Source organism: Nyctibius grandis, chromosome 14, assembly GCF_013368605.1.
Source record: "Nyctibius grandis isolate bNycGra1 chromosome 14, bNycGra1.pri, whole genome shotgun sequence".
Taxonomy (NCBI): domain Eukaryota; kingdom Metazoa; phylum Chordata; class Aves; order Nyctibiiformes; family Nyctibiidae; genus Nyctibius; species Nyctibius grandis.
The window spans coordinates 4,255,930-4,277,286 of NC_090671.1; the positions used below are offsets into that span (position 1 = coordinate 4,255,930).

General features: G+C 46.5%; 2 protein-coding genes across 8 annotated transcripts in view; one reads left to right on the top strand and one right to left on the bottom strand.

Annotated features, from left to right (window-relative positions):
* Positions 1-1,758: 1,758 nt before the first annotated feature.
* PRKAB1 (protein kinase AMP-activated non-catalytic subunit beta 1) lies at positions 1,759-15,338 on the top strand. Of its 7 annotated transcripts, XM_068412419.1 has the most exons (12): positions 1,766-1,803; positions 2,513-2,587; positions 3,775-3,891; positions 5,331-5,467; positions 5,590-5,851; positions 7,528-7,702; positions 8,601-8,767; positions 10,501-10,594; positions 11,602-11,716; positions 12,898-13,031; positions 13,538-13,606; positions 13,685-15,338. In XM_068412419.1, the coding sequence occupies exons 5-12, from the start codon at positions 5,676-5,678 to the stop codon at positions 13,760-13,762; spliced, it is 1,008 nt and encodes a 335-aa protein (XP_068268520.1). In that variant the 5' UTR covers positions 1,766-1,803; positions 2,513-2,587; positions 3,775-3,891; positions 5,331-5,467; positions 5,590-5,675; the 3' UTR covers positions 13,763-15,338. The 7 variants fall into 7 exon arrangements, with proteins under 7 accessions (XP_068268524.1, XP_068268520.1, XP_068268523.1 ...); XM_068412423.1 differs by lacking the exon at positions 13,685-15,338 and having other exon boundaries at positions 1,759-1,803; positions 11,602-11,730; XM_068412422.1 differs by lacking the exon at positions 5,590-5,851.
* A 4,380-nt stretch (positions 15,339-19,718) lies between these two features.
* Positions 19,719-21,357, bottom strand: part of CIT (citron rho-interacting serine/threonine kinase) — a 71,666-nt gene continuing 70,027 nt past the window's right edge. Inside the window, exon 48 of the mRNA XM_068412399.1 lies at positions 19,719-21,094. Within this exon, the coding sequence (XP_068268500.1) occupies positions 21,071-21,094 (24 nt within the window). The 3' untranslated portion in view covers positions 19,719-21,070. The remainder of the gene's footprint in view (positions 21,095-21,357) is intronic.

Below are 21,357 nucleotides of genomic sequence, written 5' to 3' on the forward strand. Positions count from 1 at the left end.
ATTACCTGTTCTTCATCATCATGCATCTAGTTTTGGATTTGGCCCATTATTATTCTGCATGGCACCTACCAGATTTTGGTGGGGGGAAAAAAAAGAGCTGTCATATGTATGCGCTGAATTATGTTATTTCATGAAATAGGCGGGGAAAAAGCAGTAAAATGTGTTTCAACTCAGGATCTGTGTCCTGGGCAGGTGAACAGAATCTTCCTTCCACAAGGCTGCTCCAGACTTCCATGTTTTGATGCAGCCTTCCTGCATGCTGAAGGCACCAACTCATGCCTGAAGTCCAGCTTTTCCTTCCTGCATGTATTACAGGCAGGGACAGATGGAAACTTGAAATTGCTGGCCTCAGCTCCTGGATCATGTTAGCGTCTTTCGCTTCTTACAGGGCAGCTGCATTCTGCAAAACAGCAGTGTGCATGTATCTTGATATGTAACCCTAGAAGAAGGCTTCTAAATATAAGAGGAGTTTCTTTGCTGCCGTATGAAGGGGGTCAGCCAGACGCTTAAACAACATGTGGTGTGTGTTTCATTAGATTGCACAGCAAAAAAAGAAAAAAAAACCACAAAAATCAAGGGGATAATATGAAATTAAATTCTTAGGGTGCCTCCCTGCAGGCACACCTAGGAGTTTACAGCTTGTGACTTGAAGATCTGCACTAGCTCTTCAATTTATGTGGTTGCAACCACAATCCATGAACAGTGTGGCTCGAGGCTCCAGAAGCTGTTGCTTTTGTACCTGTATCTTTGGATATGTGCTCACAGTGTGAACTGTGTTCTGCCTTTCAGCCTGGAGATAGGTTGTATCTGATTGCTACCACAGTGTCCATCACTCTCAGAATCAGTCCAGATGCACCTGCTGGAACAGTGTGCAAGCATCTCTCTCTAGGCTCATTTCCTTACCTGGACCCTAACTTTGTCTACCAGTTATTTAAGATGGATTTTGTTACTGATTTGCATCAGTAGGGGAGAGACTGGGTCATCTTCCCAGTTAGTTTTTACTTCGTGTGCATTGTGTGTGCACATATGCACAAGAGGATGCATTTGAAGGACTGGATTCCCCAAAGCAAGTTAGATTTAAATACAAAGAAAGTCACTGGATTGATTTCAGGCTAAGCTGATAAGCCACATCCAGGTTACTTGACAGCTGTTCAGGAGCCTTTATAGAATGTGTTATTTCGTGGAGGGAAGAGTCCACATTACCAAATCTTCACTCCTGATAATGGGGTAAACTAAGAGGAAGTTGAATAAATGTAGAACCTACCCTGACTTTGGAGGAGAGACCTCCAGGCAAAGCCAGAGACGTCAGAAGGCCTGCACAGGGTAGTCTGCATGGCTGCTGCCTAACCTGCAGCACTTCTGACACAGAGCCCTCAGTCTTTCATGGGCAGTATCTGCATGCTGAAAAACTACTTGAATGTTGGTTTCCTCTTACTATCCTCCTGTCTTCAGCCTAATTTTTAATTAGTAGGTCTCTGAAGGTGTGCAGTGTTATGTTGGTGTAGAGGAGATGAGAAGAGATGCAATGGTCTATGAGTGATTTTTATGTGTGCTCACAATTTTCTGTTTCCCAAGCACAACGGCATGTTCTGCATGCACAGCAACAGCATGTGTCCCTGAAATGTGAGTGAGCCTTTAAGGAGGCTGCCCAGCTTCCTCTGCATCACTCCCTGGCAGCCTGGCAAAATGGGCTAAATTCAGAAGTGACCTAAAAGGAGGGGAGGAGGTTTGGAAACAGATCACTCTGCCAATGTAAAGATGGAGGAATAAACTTGGGAGCCCAAGGTAGCAAGGAAGGTTAGGGTAAGAAATTTAACCTTGAAGTTTCTGCAGTTAAATTTATCCTGTCTTGAACTCTAGGAAGTTGTGCTGCTGCTCCCACCTAACTCACTCTCCACGGCACAGAAGCTACAAGAAGCATTTCCTCATATGTCCTTTATAATGTGATTTATGGCATGTCTGAATTTGATCTACTAGCTCATGACTGAGGATGGCTCTTGTTTTCGTCATATCTAGCTGTAGGGCTGAGTCAGCTTCCACTTCGCTTGCAGTGACTTCTCTTTGGCTAAAGAAGCTTGCGTCACATCAAGGAAAAAGAACTTTGCCATATATTAACAGATTCATCAGGACTTTCAACTGCACAGCCTGAGACTTTAGGCCACTGCATTTCTTTTTCAACACATACTCTGGGGTAAGAGAAGGGGAAACTCCACTGAAATTAAGGGATGCACACCAGAGCAGGCTGTGTGGTAATGGTGAGCCATGGCAGCCTCGTGTACACATACCTCAACCAGTGTTCAGTGAGGGCTTAACTACCTTTTGATTTTAACCAACTCCAGGAGATAATCCAAACAGTGAAAATGAGATTCTGGCCTAGAGCACAAGTGGTTGGTGAGTGCCATCCCTTCCCTGGGGCTAGCGCAAGAGTTTAGCTTTGACTTTTTGTGCCTGAAAGGTTTATAAGGCCATTCTTCACCCCATTTAATCAAAGACATACATTCCTCTAACACAGGTGGCTCCTGACCTCAGATCTATGCTGTTTGGTCCTTACTTTCTTTAAAAATGAGTCAGCAGATGAAGAAAAACGGTAAGTGATATCTCCAAGGGGGTAGAATGACTCAGTAGTAAAGATGTCTCTTCACTTGACCCCTCAGCCTTTACAGCACCGAAAGTGCTCCATCATGATTGTTGGAACTTTGACAAAGTCTGCCGAGTCTCATGAACTTATGAGCCAAGAAGCAAAATGCCTTAAAATTAATTTCTGAATCAGATGCTCTGTGTGAGTTTTAATAGTCAGGCCAGGTCTAGTTCATGTTTATTAAAGAAGGTAGATGTGAGTAAGGGAAAAAGGAGCTGACCTTTGCTTGTGGCTAGTGACATGGTAAATAACACAGAGACCATGTGGCTCTTCATATGCTGCAGGTGTTTTACGAGCATCTCCTTTTAAAAGCTCACATTGCCCTGTGAGGTGGTGTAGCACAGTCATGACACCTGATAAAGCATTTAATCAATTACTTTTATCTTGTGTTTTTTCAAGGGAATTTCTTATTCAAAATTATTCAGTTACGTTTTCCCCTGATGCTTTTACCCCCCATCCTTCCATTTGCGGTTCAAACTGTTGTTGTGATTCACCATACAATTTCCATGATACCACTTCTTTTTCCTGAGCAGACAACCGTAAATCCTAGGGCATTCACGTTGTTGGTGTGATTGCTAATACCAAGATCTCATATTTGGTTTTGTGATGTCTAAATTTAATGTTCACTTAAAGTGAGTATTTGTTCCATGGGTGTGTGGGTAGTGGACACAAGCAGGGTCCTGAATACCCCAGAACAAAATAATCTGCATTTTTGAATTTGTATTTAACTAAAAGATTTTTCCAATATTCACCCAACCTAGCGTCGCCTTCCTTTGGCTGATGGAAAGCTAATAGCTAAAGGCAAAAGTGATTAAGAGTTTTCTTGAAGGTCATGCTGGCAGTTAGTGTCAGAGGCAAGAAGGAGATTTTTATCTAATTCTTTCTCTCCTTCTCAGTGAAAATGCTTACAGTCACTATTCTTGGGCGTCCCCCAAAATTGCAAGGCATTGTACACAGCTAAACAGCTAAGGAACAAATTATTCTGGTACCAGTGTCAGGAGTGCTTAGCAAGGGCTCAGCCTAAGTGGGCTGCTGCTGTGTCCTCTGTCTGAGAGATACGGCAGTTTAGAAAACTAGAGAGAGTTGTCATGATAAATTGTTTCAATGGCCAGTGATACCTCTGATATTCTCACTAGGGAAGTGAACCAGGAACCTCATTTGTGACACATATGAAAGTCTTGATGGAAGAATGTGAACCGGCTCCCCATCTGTTACATCCTCACCTGGCAGTAAGAAAAAGAAGGTTAAGATAGGTATGTAAAGGGGCAGGAGTAGAAAAGGTATTCTGTAGTCTTCCTTTGGAATGTGGAGGCTGGTCCTGGATGGAGAGGAAGAGGGGGAGTTTTTATGCCCTTCAGGTTGCAGAGCGTGGAAGGAGGCAAAAAGTCACAGGTGCTGTTAAAGGGAGGAGCAAAACTCCAGGGTTCCAGAAAATCAGTGGGTGGATGAGCTCTGCAGGCCCTTGATGGCGTATCTGTGGCTAATCTCTCGCTTCCCACATCTCCTGCATTAACAGGGATTAATTCCCTGTAAGGGAATCTTGCTCCCACTCAAGCTGATAGGAGAAATCAATACTCCAGTGCGTGTGAGGACCATGCATACAGACGTGCCTGTGAGGAGGCAGGGTGATGATTTAGTGGGCAGCAGTGGTAAGCCCCGCATGTAAGACTCACCGTTCATGGTGTAATGTCATCCAGCCCTCACAATTCATGGGGAGCAGGCACCTCACAAAAAGAGTTACAGGCTGATTGCTCAAGGACTGTTCTACACCCACCTGTCACGACTGACAGTGAGGGAAGACAAGAATCAGGGTTGAAGAGGAAGCAGTCACGGGGAAAAGAGGGAGGAGAAGGCAGCAACAGTGGAGCCCAACCACCAAGAGGTTGAGATGGCTGTGTCCATTGCCTCTGTCCTGTCCACAGGCTGGTAACTCCCAAAGGTTTTGGCATGTAGCACACCATGGATGGATGGTTCATCACCGTATAGGGAGGAACCATCACATTTGAATACCAGAACTTTAAATTGAATGATGCTTGGACCTACCATAGACTAGTTACCACAGCCTCATGAGCTATTAGCAGTTCTTATCCTGCAGTTTATTACCTATCTGTGGTTCTCAGAAGTAACAAAAAACATTGCAAAGAAGTGAGGATGGGCCCCAAAGTGAAGGTACTGTTGCTTGCAATGAATCTGTCTGGCTGTTGTGCTCCTACTGGGAAAGTGGTGGACAAGACATGGTAGAGTATATCTCCAACCTACACTGCAGACAGTTCTGCAGATACCACCAGCACACACAGAGGCGTATGCATTCGTGCTAGCCAAAAAAGAACTGGGCAGAGCAAAACAGTTGGGTTTGGAGACAAAGAATTCCGGAGTGCTAAGCTGTGTGAAATACCAAAATAACAACAGCTGCATTTTATAGCAGGGTTAACTGCTCTGCAGGGGCTGGGGAAGAGCTGCCCACACGCATTCCCCTCACACCCGCGCTGGCAGGCTGTCCCGTGCCGAGGTGTTCTACCCATGAAAGACAAACTAGGAGCAGCTGTTCCTCAAAACATGCTGCGGGAGCCAGCCGTGCACTCGCGATTAGGCACGGTGAATCTGTCTATCCCGGCAGAATTCTTCCCACAGTGTAGCAGCATGCCACAAGGATACACTTCGTTTTGGTAGGAATCCTTCTGTCTGTTTGCAGGTTGCTTCGATTGGTTAAGAAAAACACTCCAATTTCCTTGTAAAGAGAACTGCCGACCCAGGAACCTGCAGTCCTCGCGACTTAATGCCTGTTAGAAAAGTAGAAGAAAGACAGCGACAGCTGATGAAGAGCAAAGGGTAAAATGAGATAATGTAACTGGAAATGCTTAGAGAAACATGTTAGAGAAATATACGAGTGTAATTTCATTTGGGAAACATTTATTGGTTAAAGACTTAAATTTCCATCTGTGCTTCCTCAGAGGAGAGAGAGCCGTGTGCTGGTGGTTTCACAGTCTGCTCTGACCACCTAAGGGTGGCTCTTGGTCCCGTTTCATGAAGAGGGGAGATGGTTTATTGCCTACTCCCAGCCCTGGTGCTCACTCATCTGCGCTTCTCCTGCAGATCCAAAACCTCCCCGGGGCGGTGGTTTGCAGAAAGCATCTCCGGGAGGCAGGTACAGAGCAGCACGCTGCGCCGCTGGCCTCGCACCTGCGGCACCAGTTTAGCAGTTACACTAAGTAGGTCCGGGATAGCCCTGGGGGGACGGGCGGCAGAGCCGGGGGCCGGGTGCAGGCTGCCCGGGAACGGCCTCGGCCGCTGCGGGGCCTGGGCCGGGGGCCGGCCCGGAACTTGCGCGCCGGGCTCGGGTTCTCCCCGGGGCCGCGGCCCGGAGCGCGGCCGGGCGGAAGCGGAAGCGCCTGGGCGGCGGTGGAGGGGCGGCGGCGGGCTCTGGCGGCGGGCGGTGGGTTACCGCGGGCGGGCAGGGCCGGGCGGGAGGCTCCGGGCAGGTGGCCGGGAGTGGGGCCGCGGGGGGAGGCGGGGTCCCGGCGGCTGCTACGGGGACGGCGGGGCCGGGGCGGGTTGCTATGGGGATGGCGGGGCCGGTGCCCCCCGGCGGCAAGGCCCGGGGTTTGCCGTCCGTGCGAGGAGCCGGCGGTCCCGGTGCGCGGGGCTGCCGAGGTGCTGTGCGGTGCGGCCTTGGTAACGGCCTCCCGGGCGCCCTCGGGGGATCCGTGCCGGCTGCCGGTGCGCTCCGCGGTCCGGGCAGCGGCGGGTGGCGGAGGCGGGGGCTGCCCGGCCGCTCGGGTCCGGGCGTGCATCGGCTCGGCAGAGGGAACACACGGTGCGTTTGCTGACGGGAGCTGCGGGGGCTGCTCGGCTCCCTTCGGGCCGGCTCGCAGAACCAGCGGGTCGCTATTTGAAGAGGACACGGACCGCTCGGAGCTGTTGCAGTTTCACATAGCCCGTTAACATTTGCACGTGTACCTGCTTTTTGTCGTGCCAATTAAACTATTGAGTTGTTTATTTGCTTAAGCCGTGCGTGCTGAGACTGGTTTCAGGTTGTGACCGAGCTGAGCTCTGTACGGTTGGAAGTTGGGCAATGTCTGTAACTGGAGTTTACAGGAACCAGGGCAATATCCCCTGCCCGTGCTCATGCCCTGCTCTGCGCTCTGCCAGGCCCTGTTTGTACAGTTCCACACGGCCTCCTCGGCCGCGTCTACGTTGCTGCTCTTCACCAATAAGTCGTCTCTCAGCTAAGACGTGGCATTCACATCCAGTGTCATCCCAATGTGGCCCCGCAGGCTGAGGAGCGGGAGGGTGTGTTGTGTTTCCTGCACAGCAGGCCCCTGCCTCTCCAGAGAAAAGCAGAGACTGGAGGAAGCCTCCCGTGGAGCGTCAGCAGGAGTGTGCTGTTTGTGCTGTAGAGCCACTATAAGGATCCTCAGCAGGTTGTCATCTGAGATAACTTTATTTTCTAATGAAGTCACATTTCTAGTTGACTGGTTTTGAAGCATGCTGGTGGAAAGTTCTACTGATGTTTCAACTGATGTGGTAGAACATTATATGTATGGGTGTTCAGAAGACAGAAGAACAAGCGCTTGGCTTGGGAAGACAGAATACCGGTGTGCTGCAGTGACAGATACCTGCTTGGTCAACTTTTAGAGTGGCTGAGTCTTGCAGAGATGCTAGGATATTGAACTGGAGCACATTATTAAGAGTAGCTAAAGATTGTCATTTAGTGTCTTTGTTCTGAGTGTGATACAATTTACAGATGCTAGCATTTTGGTTTCATCAAGTGTCTTAGACTCTTCAACTCAGAAGCAGAGCCCAGGTCTACTGATGAGCCTGCTTTCCTGCCTGGTGGTGTTCTGCCTTCAAAAGCACATGTGCTAATCTGGATTTTCCTGTGCTTTTAGGTCCTTAACAATGGGGAACACAAGCAGCGAGCGAGCTGGACTGGAGCGTCATGGGCATAAGGCATCCCGAGGTGAGAACTCAGGAGGAGCCATCAGTACGAAAGAGGGTGATAGACCAAAAATTTTAATGGACAGCCCTGAAGATGCAGACTTGTTCCATTCAGAGGAAATGAAGGTATTGCTGGTTTGTTCTTGTCTTCTAACATTGCTAGCTTGGGAATGCCGTCCCGTTGTGCTGTTAGCAACCTTCAGTAATTCAATCATTGAGTTTACACACAGACTTGATGATTTCCCTTGCTTCCCACGCTAAGGAGAGACGTTGCTTTGATGTCCAAGCAGATACAGTGAGTGTAATGTCATGGTTTCCAGCAAGAATTAATTGTAGAAAAACTAAAATGTAACCGTCTCAAAGCTCTTCCCCAGTTCTAGGTACAGTGCCCCAGCTTCCTTTGGATCCTTAATGCTCTTGTAGTCACCAGTGACATTTTACCTGTCTATTATTTTCCATATTAAAAAATCTGTTAACGGGATTTTTGCTCAGTGTTAGATGGGTTGTTAGAAACATCTTGCTGTGTATTGTGTTTTATAAGAATATCTAACAGAAAATTACACTTAGATTTTGAGTATTGGACGGAGCTGTTTCCTATAGACAACTCATAATCTTTCTGCCAACTACAAATTTTGTGCCTACGGTATTTGTATAATTTAAATGCTTCTTAAGTGTGTTTCTTCTTAATTATTTTTCTCCCTCTTCTTATATCTGTGTATTTTGAAAACTGTTGTGAGCTCAAGTGATTTATTTTTAACCTAATTTAGGCTGGAGGGAGGGGGGATTATTTTGCCTTCTACTCTTTCTGCAAGTTTGGAAGGCTTTAACATCATTGCAGAGTTTGTGCAAATGAACTTGTGAACAGCATCTAGAAATGCTGTTTCTAATCTTCATCTGACAAAAACTACTTGTAGACTTGTACCTTAGAGAATCGTGCCTGAGTGCAAAAAGGCCTTCAGTAAAATATAGGTTGTCCAAGCCTGCCGGGAAAGAACTCCTTTTGATTAAGACGTTGTGCTTGCAGGCTCCGTTGGAGAAAGAAGAATTCCTAGCTTGGCAGCAAGATCTGGAAGTGAATGATAAAACTCCCACTCAAGCTCGACCAACAGTCTTTCGCTGGACTGGAGGAGGGAAAGAAGTTTATTTATCTGGGTCCTTCAACAACTGGAGTAAAATCCCTCTGACAAGGAGGTAACAAACTGCTGCTGCTGTATCGGTGATAGATTGGTATTGTGCTTGGATTTACCACTTCCCTGCTTCTCTTCTCAAGCCCTTGATGAGAATCTGACTTTCTGATTCTTGGATGGCACAGGCTGAAAGTTGAGCTGTTTTGAAGGAGTGATTTGTTCACTAGGCACCATGCATGAATGACCCGAAGCAACCCTTGTTGTGCAGTCTGCTGCCTGGGGTAGCGGTGGGGTACGTAAGGTGAAGTTGGCTTTCAGCATAGTGTCTTTGATGGCACAGGTACTTTCTTGCCATATCCTTGGCTTTTGCCCAGCTCAAAGGGTCCAGATTCTGCTTAGGAAACTGTGAGCCCGGGACACCTGCTGATAAACTACATCAACGGGAGAATCAATCTGTGTTAAGGTACCAAGTGCTTTTTGCTGCCAGAGAGCTCTGGAGCTCTGCTTAATTTTGTACCTGAGTAAGTATTACATTTAAACCAAAGTTTTTTCAAAAATTTAAGACTTAATGGATGGCGGAGAGTCTGAATTTAACTGTTGATCTGAGTCCTGTTCTCTGTCACCTATGACATACCCATGAAAGATTGGTCTCCTGCCAGTTTCTGGTGTTTCTCATCTCAGTGAGTGGCTGCTTGCATTGTCATTGTTGCAGGCTGATGTCTTAATTTCTTAGGAAACTTGAGGGAGGAGCATAGTGGCCTGATGAAATGGTATTGGGAGGATTGTTCTGTGCATGAACAATGGAAAATAAATTATCAAGACAGGAGCTGGAAAAAAACACTACTGGAACATCAGTATTACTGTTGTACTCTAAGTAGAAAGCCCGGGAGATGGGAAATGGTGAAATAAATCTGGAAGAAGGGCAAAAATGTCTCTTTACCAAAAAAAAAGAGAGGTGACAGGTTTGTCTCTTGTCAGATTAGGTATTCTTGGAAAGGAGGTATTTGGACCTCCTTAGAGGCTGGATAAAATCATGTTGCTGAATCAAATATGCTCAAGTAGAAGAGTTCATTATTCCAAACTGAAATTTCAAATCCACCTCTGTGATGATATGCTTGTGCTCCTTACCTGAGAAGAAGTGGAGAGAGGCATTGTGTGGCCTGTTTGAATTGTTCACATGGCATCAACTGTTTCTCAGCTTCTGAGGTGCTGATAAAGACCTCTGAAGAATGAGGAAGTTCACAGGACAGGAGTATCAAAATCACTAAGCAGCAGCTGTTCAGACCCAAAGAACTCACAAGTATTGAGTTGCTGCTTTCATCGTCTAGTCATTGTTCATTCATTTCAGAGGCATTTGTGAAATGCAATTTATGATGGTAAATACTGAAAGGCAAGGAAATGTGAGTAAGCTGAGCTTGTTCCATCAACAGGAGTCTCGCAGATAAAATGAAGTCTCACAAGTAATGTGAAGACATGAGGATGACTTTACAAAAGCTCAGTGCCAATTCCTTGATGCCAGGAATATGTGGATCCTAATTAGATGTATTAGATCCAAATGTGGATAGTAATTTTGAATGTGTTGGGACTTACTGTCACAGAATAAAGGATCATTACCATTAACCTTAGTTTGATTCTTCACCTTTAGATTGCATCAGAGACTCTCTTAAACGTGGCACTGCCTTTTTCAGTTTTGCATGCAGAGGAGGCTTGTGTTCTGTGTTGCAGTGTTTGTCACAGTCTGTAGATTGATGTGCTTTTCAGAATATTTCAGGGCTGATTGTTTGTCTTAAATTCCAGTCACAATAACTTCGTGGCCATCCTGGACCTGCCAGAAGGAGAGCACCAATACAAGTTCTTTGTGGATGGGCAGTGGACGCACGATCCTTCAGAGGTAATGTTTGCTTTGACTCGCTGTGTGTATTCACTGAGGCATCTGAAGAGGAGACTGGTTTCCCTACCAATAGCTGGCCTTTTCAGAGAGAAGGTATTTATTGGTTAACAACAGAAGCTGTTTAAGCTGGTGAGAGAGATATTTGTGATCCCAGCTGACCTAGGTGGTGGCATCAGACTGATGGAGGTTTTGTAACAAACAGGTGACAAGGTTCTCTTGGGTACTGGCTTATAAGATGTGGTGAGCTTTCTTGTCTAGTGCCAAACTATCTTTTAAAGTGCTGTAGCATTGCTGACCTCCCAGATCTCTCTGTGCTATACTTGCTATCATCTGTGCCAGAATGTTGCTATTGCTGCTCTAGATCTTTTCATAGTCCAGTAATTGTGCCAAAATCTACCAGGCCTTTCCTCCCTCCTCTGCTGTAAAATGAGCTTTAACCCTAGCCCACCCAGCAGTCCCGACCTGCTTCAGAATTAATCATTCACTGGTGCTGGTTCCAGTCTTCCTGCTGTCTTGGCAAACCTTACAGAACCTCACAGAATTTACCTTGCAGTAAATTTAGCTCTTTGAACTCTCTGCCTTGGACAGCAGCCTTAGCTTTAGTAGTAAACCAGCAATACCAACCGTAAGCTGTCCTACATCAGGCCATGCAGATCTTAGCCTGACTCTGAAAGACCTGCAGAAGCTAGAACTAAAGCTTAGCTCCTTGTGTCATCACTGTTAACTTTAGCCCAATCCTGATCCTAGCCTCATCTATCACCCAAGTATTTATTGAGTGCTGTGGACGTAGCAGTTTCAACTGACATATGCACCCCCCCTCGTCCTCAATCCTGCGCTTGCTCTTAACCTAACACTATCTGAGCCATGGGGAGCTCTTTTCCTATTTGGTACTAGCATATTTTAAAAGCAATATATTACATTCTTGGTAATGCTGATCGTGTAGTTTTGAGAATCTTATAGTCCTGCAAGCTTTTTTATTCTGACTTTTGTATGTTATTTCTTCCCAGCCAATAGTAACCAGCCAGCTAGGTACCATCAACAACATCATACAGGTGAAGAAAACTGACTTTGAAGTATTCGATGCTTTGATGGTGGACTCCCAAAAATGTTCAGACATGTCTGGTATGAGCTTACTGGTAATTTTATATCATGTTTTTTAGAGCTGTTAAAAATTTCATCTTCCTGTTTGTCTGGAGTTAAAAGCTCCAGTATAGGTTAATCTCCACTTTCGTCAGGCCCCGTGGATGTGTGCGGGAATCACAAATGCACAAAGGAAGAATATGGGATGCATAAAGGAGGAAGCCTCTGGCAGAGCAACACAGGTCACTGTAGATCTGATTAGGGGGTAGTCCTGGGTGCTTAACAGCTGTTTGTTTGCCGCTGTGATGTGACATGGCTGTTCCAAGTGCACTCAGTGGTACAACACCAAACCAGTGTTGACAGCCTGCCTTGCTCCTAATTCCATCCTCCTCTAAGGAGGTGGGCCGAGGAGGCCAGAAGTTGCACATTAAGAGGCAGAAATTAGGTGCATCTTAGTAGTGCTAACACAGGCTCAGGAATATATCATATCCTCACAGTTTAGTATAAATTATCTGTATCTTAGAATAATACAAAAACGCTATTTTTGCCTGAAGTTTTATATCCTGGTGTAACAGAAGAGAGGTAAGATTTAGCTTGAGTCCTCTCTGAGATCAGCCTTGCCATGTGTTCTGTATAGACCTTTGTAGGGATGGAGACCATGATTGAAGTAGTACCTTGCATCCTCCTTCAGAATACCTGTCCTTTGAATCTGAGGCAGAAGGTGTGTTTGGTTGGTGTTTGCTATATGCAGCTTTCCTCTGGACAAAGCCTTTTTGGAGAAAGAGTGTGATTTGTGAGACTTGGAGGAGATTCTAGTGGATGCCTTCCTGCCACATGCTGTATCAACCTTTCCTTATATTGCTTTAGACTCCCTTAGAGGTAATGTTGTGGAGCAATGTTTGCTATTAAGTGTTTGCAGGAGGAGTGCTGGGCAGCGATGACAGTGAGGTTCTGTAGTGCAGCAGGGCCCTCAGAACTCCACCTCCCACGTTTTCACAGCTAGTCTCAAGTCAGACAGACTTTGGATGTCTTAAATCACTTCTTGGGCAGTGACTGATCCTCTGGCACTGCGTCAGCTCCCGTAGTTCTTGTACTTACATGCCATTGATTTCTTTTGGCTGCATGTTCCTGGATGTGAAAATCAACTTGGTACCAGTAAAAACATACCTATAAAGAGCAGATATTCTTACAGACTGTTTAAATATTTAACATCTCTCTGGCAGAGCTGTCAAGTTCACCCCCAGGACCGTACCACCAGGAGCCCTATGTTTGTAAGGCAGAGGAGCGCTTTAAATCACCACCTATTCTCCCCCCCCACCTGCTGCAGGTCATCCTGAATAAGGACACAGGCATTTCTGTGAGTACCTTAGTTTGTTTTGCCTTGAGGCCTTGAGGGTGTGAACAGATGGGGGGAAAAATCTGGGTACAGACAGGGGACAGGGAGGAGAAACCTTAGAATAGCTGCCATGTTGGTGAATTCCTTATTACATATGTCCAGATGGATCCATCTGGAGTAAATTTATTTTTCTACTTGACTCTCTTCAAAATTGAAAAGAAAACTAGATTTCTGTTTTACTCCCAGAAACCCTGATCTTCCCACTGCAACACTTAAAATATCAGAAGCACCTAAGAAATAATTGAGGTCTGTTTCATGATCTCAATGAGTATGCAGAGGGTTTCACCCTGGAGGGATCTTGGATTGCTCTGAAGCTTTGTCTGTGTTTGTTGCTGGGCTCAGCGTAAGCAGCAGGGATGTGTTTGAGGGTGTGGCGCGCTACAGGCGGTGTTTATCACCCACCAGCTGTGATGAGTAAGCTGTGAGTTCTGTTATTTTCACACTGTCTCACTTTCTCTTTTTTCCAGTGCGATCCCGCTCTACTCCCTGAACCCAACCACGTCATGTTGAACCACCTCTACGCACTTTCTATCAAGGTGAGAGGCCAGGGCACGTTCTTCACACTTGCAGCTTTTAGATAACTCTGTTTCTCACCTGTTTTCCATCTCCTGTAGGATGGAGTGATGGTGCTTAGTGCTACACATCGTTACAAGAAGAAATACGTGACTACTTTGCTGTACAAGCCAATATGAACATCACAATAGTTTGTGACCAATTGTTCTGGGCCAGTGCAGTCTCAGAAAAAAAATTATTCCCTTAACCAAATGTACTCCTGCTCTGCAAATGAACGCTGATTTCGTATTGTTTCTGAGACTTCCAGGTTCTCCTATATTTGCCTTATTTCCCTATTCTCACCTTGGAAGCTCTTGGAGATGGCAGCTTCGTGGCAACTAGACAGATGGCAAAGGTGTCAGTGCCCACTGTCAGCTCAGTTAAAAAAACACCAGTTTAATTAGGGTGTAAAATGTGAGGGCAGCAACAAATTAAAGACCTTTAGCCGTGAGGCAGACTGTAAGAAGTAAACAAGCCAGCCTAAAGTCTAGAAGGTTCAGGATTCTTGTGGAATCTCGTTTGAGCTCAACACTCGGCAAAAGCAAGCCCATGACTGCTTTTGTAACTCATCAAACACACAATTATTTCAGTAGCAAGTTCCAAACTTGCATGGCTGAAATAAGTGTGAATATTGATGATCTTTTTTGTAGCAGCCTTTCTAGGCAAAAATCAGCGACACAATCACCTACAAGGTCATTTTTATTTCACGGCAGACTGGGGTGCACTGTTGCTACTGTGAATAGCTCTGTAGTTTTTCTCTTCATGAGAACTGAAATATGACTTTTCCCCTGTGGAATTTCTGGTAAAGACAGTTGTTTTTAATGGCTGGATTTTTCTGTAAATCGTAAACGTGTCTTGCAGTAATCTGCTTTTTGAAACCAATTTCTCTTGCTGTCACTGATAAGAACTTCCTTAAGCTGGGAGAGGTCACTGTGAGGAAATGGATGTATTCAGTTTAGGGATTAGTTCTTCAGTAACAGCCCGAAGGTGACTGTAAGTCAACTGGATCCCAGTGGCCAAACTTGCCCCTTGGGGTAAGCAGTTGCAGCGTGCTGGATGCGGCAGCACTGCACCCTGCTGTGCCCAGGGCTGGAGCCGGGCCTCCGCTCCAGGTTGCAGCGTTGGCCGCGGGTGTAAAATCCTTGGTGCTTCCACAGCCAGGGCTGTGGGGATCTCTGCCACTTTTTATGCTGTTTGTATTTTCTAAGCGATTATAGTAACGCCAGGGTGCCTGTACTTGGTACTCGCAGCCTGTTTTATCCCAAAACAAATGCAACATTAATGCAAAACCGCCTGCCAGCGTGCCTGGGCCTGCCCCAGAGGAGCCAGCTCAGGAGGTGACCCGCTGGGTCCTTCCTGCTGTGTGGGTTTTGGTGCCTTAGAGTGCCAGTGACTGTGCCAATGACTGATAGCCAGCCCCCGATGGCTGTGGGACGAGCCCATAGCACAAGTAAGGAGTCTGAGCGGGGCCAAAGCTGCAGCAGCCAGCAGTTGGCGGAACCAGCCCCCGTGGGAGGGTGGGTTGCCACCCTCGGATCTGTTCACTAGCCTTGTTGCAATATCCTGAGTAGCTCAGTAGATCTGGGTCTAGTGCAATGGTTTTCTCTGAAAACTCTTTCTTCATTCTGTGCTATGGGTAGTATTTGGTGTTCTGAAATACGGAATTGCTTTTGTTTTCAGCCTCTTAAGAAACAAATAAAACATTTTTCAAGAAAAGTGAGTGATTTGCTTTGTTATCCTTCCCATCTTTGGTAACCTCAGCTTCCTCGGTTGTGATTTCTTTTGTGAGTCCTTGATTACAGTTTTATGCCTTGGTGGACTGGGCAAGCTTTTCATTCATAGGTGCAGCTTGAAACACTTTGTCCACTTGCAGTTAATGAGGGAAGATGGCGGAGGTGTTAGTGTGTGTTTTGTGATGTAAAGTTTACAGGAAGAGCAAGAGGCCAATTGCCATCAGTTCCTTAGGGCTGAAAAGCTTGGTGTTGGCCTGACGCCTCCTGTCAGCCTCTGTTCCAGCCAGCCACGCTTCAAGCAGACTTTTTTCCCCAAGCTTTTCTCCTTGACAGCATGTGGTTGTGGGCTGGTGTCACAGGCATTGGCTTAGGCTGTGCAGTGGGACAGCCTGCACCCTCGGTGGTGGTTGTTGTTAGCACCAGACAGCGCTGACTTGTGAGGAGGTCAGGGTAGGGGCGGTGGAATGCGGGGTCAGGGCTAGTGCCTGCAGAGCAGCGTGTGCTGCAGGGAGGCCTGCGTGCTTGGCCAGGGGAGACAGAGGCTCCTTTTAGCCTGAGCTGGTTGTGTCAGGGCAGTAAACAACGATGCATCAAGAGAGCAGGGAGAGGAGGGTGGGACAGTGCCAGTTAAGTGATTTACCAGGAGTGGATTTTGTTGAAATGCAAACTCACTCAGTGAGAACACCTGGAAGGTTAAATGCAGGAGTAGATAACTGTGTGACCACAGCCGTTCTTGGTCAGTTCCCTGCCATAGAGAAACCTGATGCTTAAATATTAGATAATGGTTAATAACGGCTTCTCCTGCCACAGCGGCATCAGCAAAGGTGTGCCAGGTCCCGACGGCTTGTAGCACAATGGCACTATTGCACGGACACGGCGTGGGGGCGGGGGGGGAGGGTCTCTTTTGCCATGCTCTGCTGCGGGGTAACAAAAGCGGCCATGGGCTGTTAGCTGAGCTGTGCAGGGGCCGGAAGGAGGGCGCAGGGCCTGCGGCTTGAGGAGCTGCGAGCCCTGGTCCTGGCTCTGCTCATGGCTGTGCGTGGGGGGTGCGCAGGGGGCTGGGAGCGCTTGGGTGGACACTGCGGGCCAAGGCACCGGCAGTAAGTGCTCCTGGAGCTCACCGTGGGGCTGAGCTGTGCGTTGCAGGGTGCGGAGTAGAGGGTATGTGCTATGGAAGCAAACTCGGAGCCGGTGTTTGTGCAGCACTGGGGCTGTGTGGTAGGATAAGCATCAGCAGAGGAGAGGCAAGTGTTGGGATTTTTTTTTTTTTTTTTTTTTTTTCAGCTGTGTTCCAAGAAAAGTAGATGTGAGCGTGTATTGGCAGCCAGAAGTTATGCCATGAGGCCTCTGAAATGCTTTTAGTGGCAGCAGGACAATGATACCACAAGTTTCTTATTTGACTGACCTAGAATTAATGTTTTGCTAGAAGGGGAGCTTAGAGGTAGCTTAATGAGTTTGATTTGTTATTTGTCTCAGTTGCAAAACAAATTCTTCACAAGTCAAAGACTAAAGAAGCAGAAACTTTGAGAGATGGAAACCAGAAAGGGAGGTGAAAGTAGGGCAAGACTTAATGGTATTTATGGACTTGGTCTCAATTAGTTTTGTGCATGTTTTTCCACTTATATGCATGACTCACTCTAGGCTTTTCATCAGTGCTGGTACGGTGGAACCACAGAACCAAGTGTTTTATAGAAAGGTTGGTTTGGTTGTTTTAAGAACCAAATACTTTATAGAAGTGTGTGTTTGCTTTAATTTGCAGCCTCTAGCCACGACCCAGATGGTAAAGCACGTGGTGCACAGGGTGCAGGCAGCACTGCACCATTAGCTTTTGCAGCCCTAGAAAAGCTTTGTTTGCCTCAGAAGCCGGGGTGAGGGGCCCAGGCCTGGTGGCCAGTGGGTGGCCCAGCCAGCACCTGATGGCTTGCAATGGTCATTATGCTGTGACCGCCTCCACCTGCCTCTGCTTGTTGGGGCGAGTGAGCACAGCTGCCCACAGCCCCAGGGGCCTCTCCCAGAGGTTCATGGCAAGGTGACAGAGGTGTGGGCATCCCTGGCATCTGTGCCCTCAACTACCCCCTCCCAGGAGCCACAACCTTCCTCCAGGTAAGCCACAGCCCCCCCTCGGCCCCCCGATCCCTTTCTTTTCAGCAGGAGCATCTGCCGGAGAGCTGGCTCCTGGCAGGGCAGGGGGCTCACAAAGGCAGAGGTAGGCTGGGTGCTTTGGGTTTTGCTGGGGGGTGGGTTTGGGGGTGTCTGTCTATTTTTTTTTTGGCTAGGTTGTTTTGTGCTTGGCAGGTGAATGCAGTAGATCAATCGCACTGCATTCCCTGATTGTAATGGGATGAGTCGAATCCCTCCGAAGGCAAGAGCTGGATCAAGAGCTGGATTTATTAGCTCGCTTACGTTCCCCACCCACATCTCCCAGTCTGTGCTGTTATGTTTATTCTTGGCTGTTGCTAGGAGAGCACATTTTTTAAGTAGAGGCAGAGACTTTTGTTACAGTCATTTCTGGGACTCTTGAGTAAGCCCTTACATTCGGTGTCTACAGCAGAAATAACAAGAGCTCCCTGCCCTCCCCGACCCCCTAAATTTCAGCCCAGCGTGTGGTGGTCAAGCTGACAGTGGATTTACGTGGGGTTCTTGGTAATCAAAAGGCTCAGTAAATAATTTTTTTTTTTTACTCCACCAGTTTCTGGATTATTTTAGTTTTGTTACAATTCTGGTCATGCATCATAGGACTGCAACAATGAGCTTTAAATAAGTATTCTTTGTGCACAGTAAAATAGAAATAAAGGAACATTGAACAAGTTAGCATTTCATCATATACATCAGAGTAGGCACAATAGATAAATCAAGCAGCTTGGGTTTTATGTAGAGCACTTTCATGAAGAATGGCATGTAGGCCAAAATGTAAGAGGAGCTATTAGTAACCCGCCCCCACACCCACCAAAGAGCCCTTTATTGGGGGTAGGGGGGTGGGCATGTGCACAAAACCAAAACCACTGAACAGTAGGAGGACAAATTAAGTTACTGTAGGCAGCAGTGTGAATATTAAAAACCTCTTCCCGTGAAAGAATACTTCAGACCCTGTAAAAACTGGTTCAGTTAAAAATAGATGTATTTACATTTAAGTCTGATCTAGCAAGTTTTCCCAGCAGGTGTAAGTTAAGATGTACAGTAACTCTGCAGGTTGTACTCAATCGGACTCCATTTGTGAATGTTTTTGTTTTTAAGTTGCAGCTATTAGGCCTTAAAGCACCAGCATATTACAGCGGTGGGATGAGGAACTCTCGCTGTCCGCTTTGCTACCAGTACATTGCTGGGATAAATCCCAAACCTGTCATTAGATCACACTCTTGTTAATTAAGATGGTTTTTTTCCAGCTCAGGATGTGTGGGTCATTTACCAGGGCGAGATTGTTTTCCCAGATACTCACATGTGTCTTACCTCTACCCCAGCACTAGTTAAGTACGTGAGGGCAGAATTTAGCTGTCGGTGTTTGCAGCTGACTGCTGCTATAGTAAACTGGACAAATCCACCTGGTTTAGTTCATACGAACATGCTTTGTTTTTGTGAAGCCACTTATGCTCCTTGTTCAGGGAATGACGACTATTAAAATGCTAAATCTTGTCAGGGTTAGCTCTTTGGTCAGCTCTGACGCCTGGGGGTCACACAGCCTCTCATGCGGGTGCAATGGGAGGATGGCTCGTGTCACTCTCTAGAGAAGGAAGCGTTCATTTCACCATGCCAGTCAAGATAGTTATTTGTTTTATTTGGTTATCGTTCAACAACAAAGTTCAGTACGTTCCAGGTGGAGCTTTGAACTGTCCCTCTGGTTCCCTCCCTTGTCAATAATAAAAAGGTAATGAAGAAAAATCCTGTACTTTTTTAGAGACCTAAAACCTCATTGATGCTAACGAGCTTCAGTTGCAACTTAATGTTACAGTAGTTCTTCATGGGAGCGAGGAGGACTACGCTGAGGCCCCTCCGTGTCTGAAGATGGCTGTCCACAACCACCAGTAAAACAAAAAAGCTAGTGTTGAAAAACGCACAGTTTACAATAAAAAAGTAGAAACCAATTCAATTCCTTTTTGTTACGAATATAAAGTTTCTTGTAAATATGTACAGTCCTTTGAGCTATTTCTATAGCAGGAAGCATTTCACGAACAAGACACAAGATATACACTTTCAGGACTCAACAAGCCCATTGCTGAGGTCTCGAAGATCTTCCATGAGATGCAAAGATTTAAAGACTGATCTCAGTGACCTTTCAAAAGATTCAGACCAGGAGACAAAAACTTTCACCAAGTTTCCTGCCAAATCATCTGACCTACAATAACCCAACAGACAAGAGAACGGAATACAATACTCATGGAACTCGCCAAAGGACACCGACAAGGCATTTGAATTTTTAGGGGTTTCTAGAACAGGTTAGCACAGGCTTGCAAGGGACTAGCAGAAGTTTAAGAGTGTGGCCAAGGGAAGATTGGATGCAGTTTTGCTCTTTCCAGTTGTAAAGAACAGGGTTGTTCACGCTGAATGTTGCTATGGCAGATTGACTGGTCAAAACCTGCTTTGAAAATCATTTGCTCTCTGCTTCATGTTCACAGCAAAAGAGAATAGAAAGCAATAGATGGCTCGAGGTCAGATACGCAGCAGCAGAGGCGAAGGTGTGGTCAGTAACCGCTAAAGCTGCTCATTGTGAGTGTCCTCGTGTGCCGTGACACGTGGTTCTGGCTGCATGGCAAGGTACAGCCCGCAGGAAGAGCCAGCCCTGGGCTGCTCTTCTCCCTGGGGGACGTGAGCCTGTCAGGGCTGCGGAGTCATTGCTGACTGGACCATGGTCAATGCTGAGAGGAGAACACAAGTGTGACTGTAATTCTGGTCATAGAATAAGGCTTGTTAACTCTTCCTTGCCAAATTTCCAGAGTAATTAACAGTTATTTTGCAGCGTAATCTAAAGGTTTCGGTTAACTTACAAGTGAGGTACAATACACTACTCAGCAAAGCAACCTAAAAGGAGAGAGCAGCCAGTGATGGTGCAGCAGCATGCAGTGAACTGTCATGCAGAAGACCTGGATAAAGTCTTACACCCCAGTAGCTTATAGGTAATGCACTTTGTCTCAGGGCTGGGCACGTGGGATCGTTTAAAGCAGGGTTCTTCCCTCCCCCTCAGAGCTGCTCTAGAGCAATTTTAGTGAGAACAAAATAACTTTCAGAAGTGGCAGGTGAACAGACTAATCAGAAGTAATTTTTCTTGTGTTCTGGAGAGAATATCCAATCACACCTTCTGCTGAAAGACTCGCTCACCTTGGCCCTTCTGTTTCCAGGCCATCAGGATTCCCAGCACATCTCAGAACTATGATCAATTATCTGGTCAGGGGTGCTAACCACATTAAAGACCTGGGGTGGGGCTCTACTCCCGTTTAATTTCCTTGATGAACTACTAGGGACTAAAGTGAATACAAAAAGTTCATGAACTGCTTGAAAGAGTAACAGTAGTACAAAGTGCAAAAAACAGGAGTGCAGGAAAGTGCAGAGAAATTAACTGAGATGCGAACGATCTTCAAAAGCGTCACGCCTCCCGCTGCGGAGCTAGCTTGGCCCAGGAGTGCTGTTTTGGTAACTGGGCAGCAGACAGAGCGAGTGCATATACTCAGTGTATTTCCTTTTTTTTCCTGCAGGTCAAGATGAGTAACTTTGTCTAGCTGAGACTTACACTGAAGACTGGTCCCAGACCTGGCAGGGAAATAAAATGACAGTTACCAGTCACACGTATTTTCCTCACATACACCCAGGTGCCAGCAGCAGTACATCACCTAACTGCTACTGCTGCACGAGCGTGTACGCCTGCTTGCTTCTAGGCGGCTTAATTCTTAAACCACTGACAAAGGCAAGTACTATCAGCATCACTCTGAACACAGCAGGCTCCCAGTTCCTTTCTCCAGATACTGTTCCCCTTCAAGTTCTCAGTAATTTGATTTCTGTTGGTAAATGCGCCT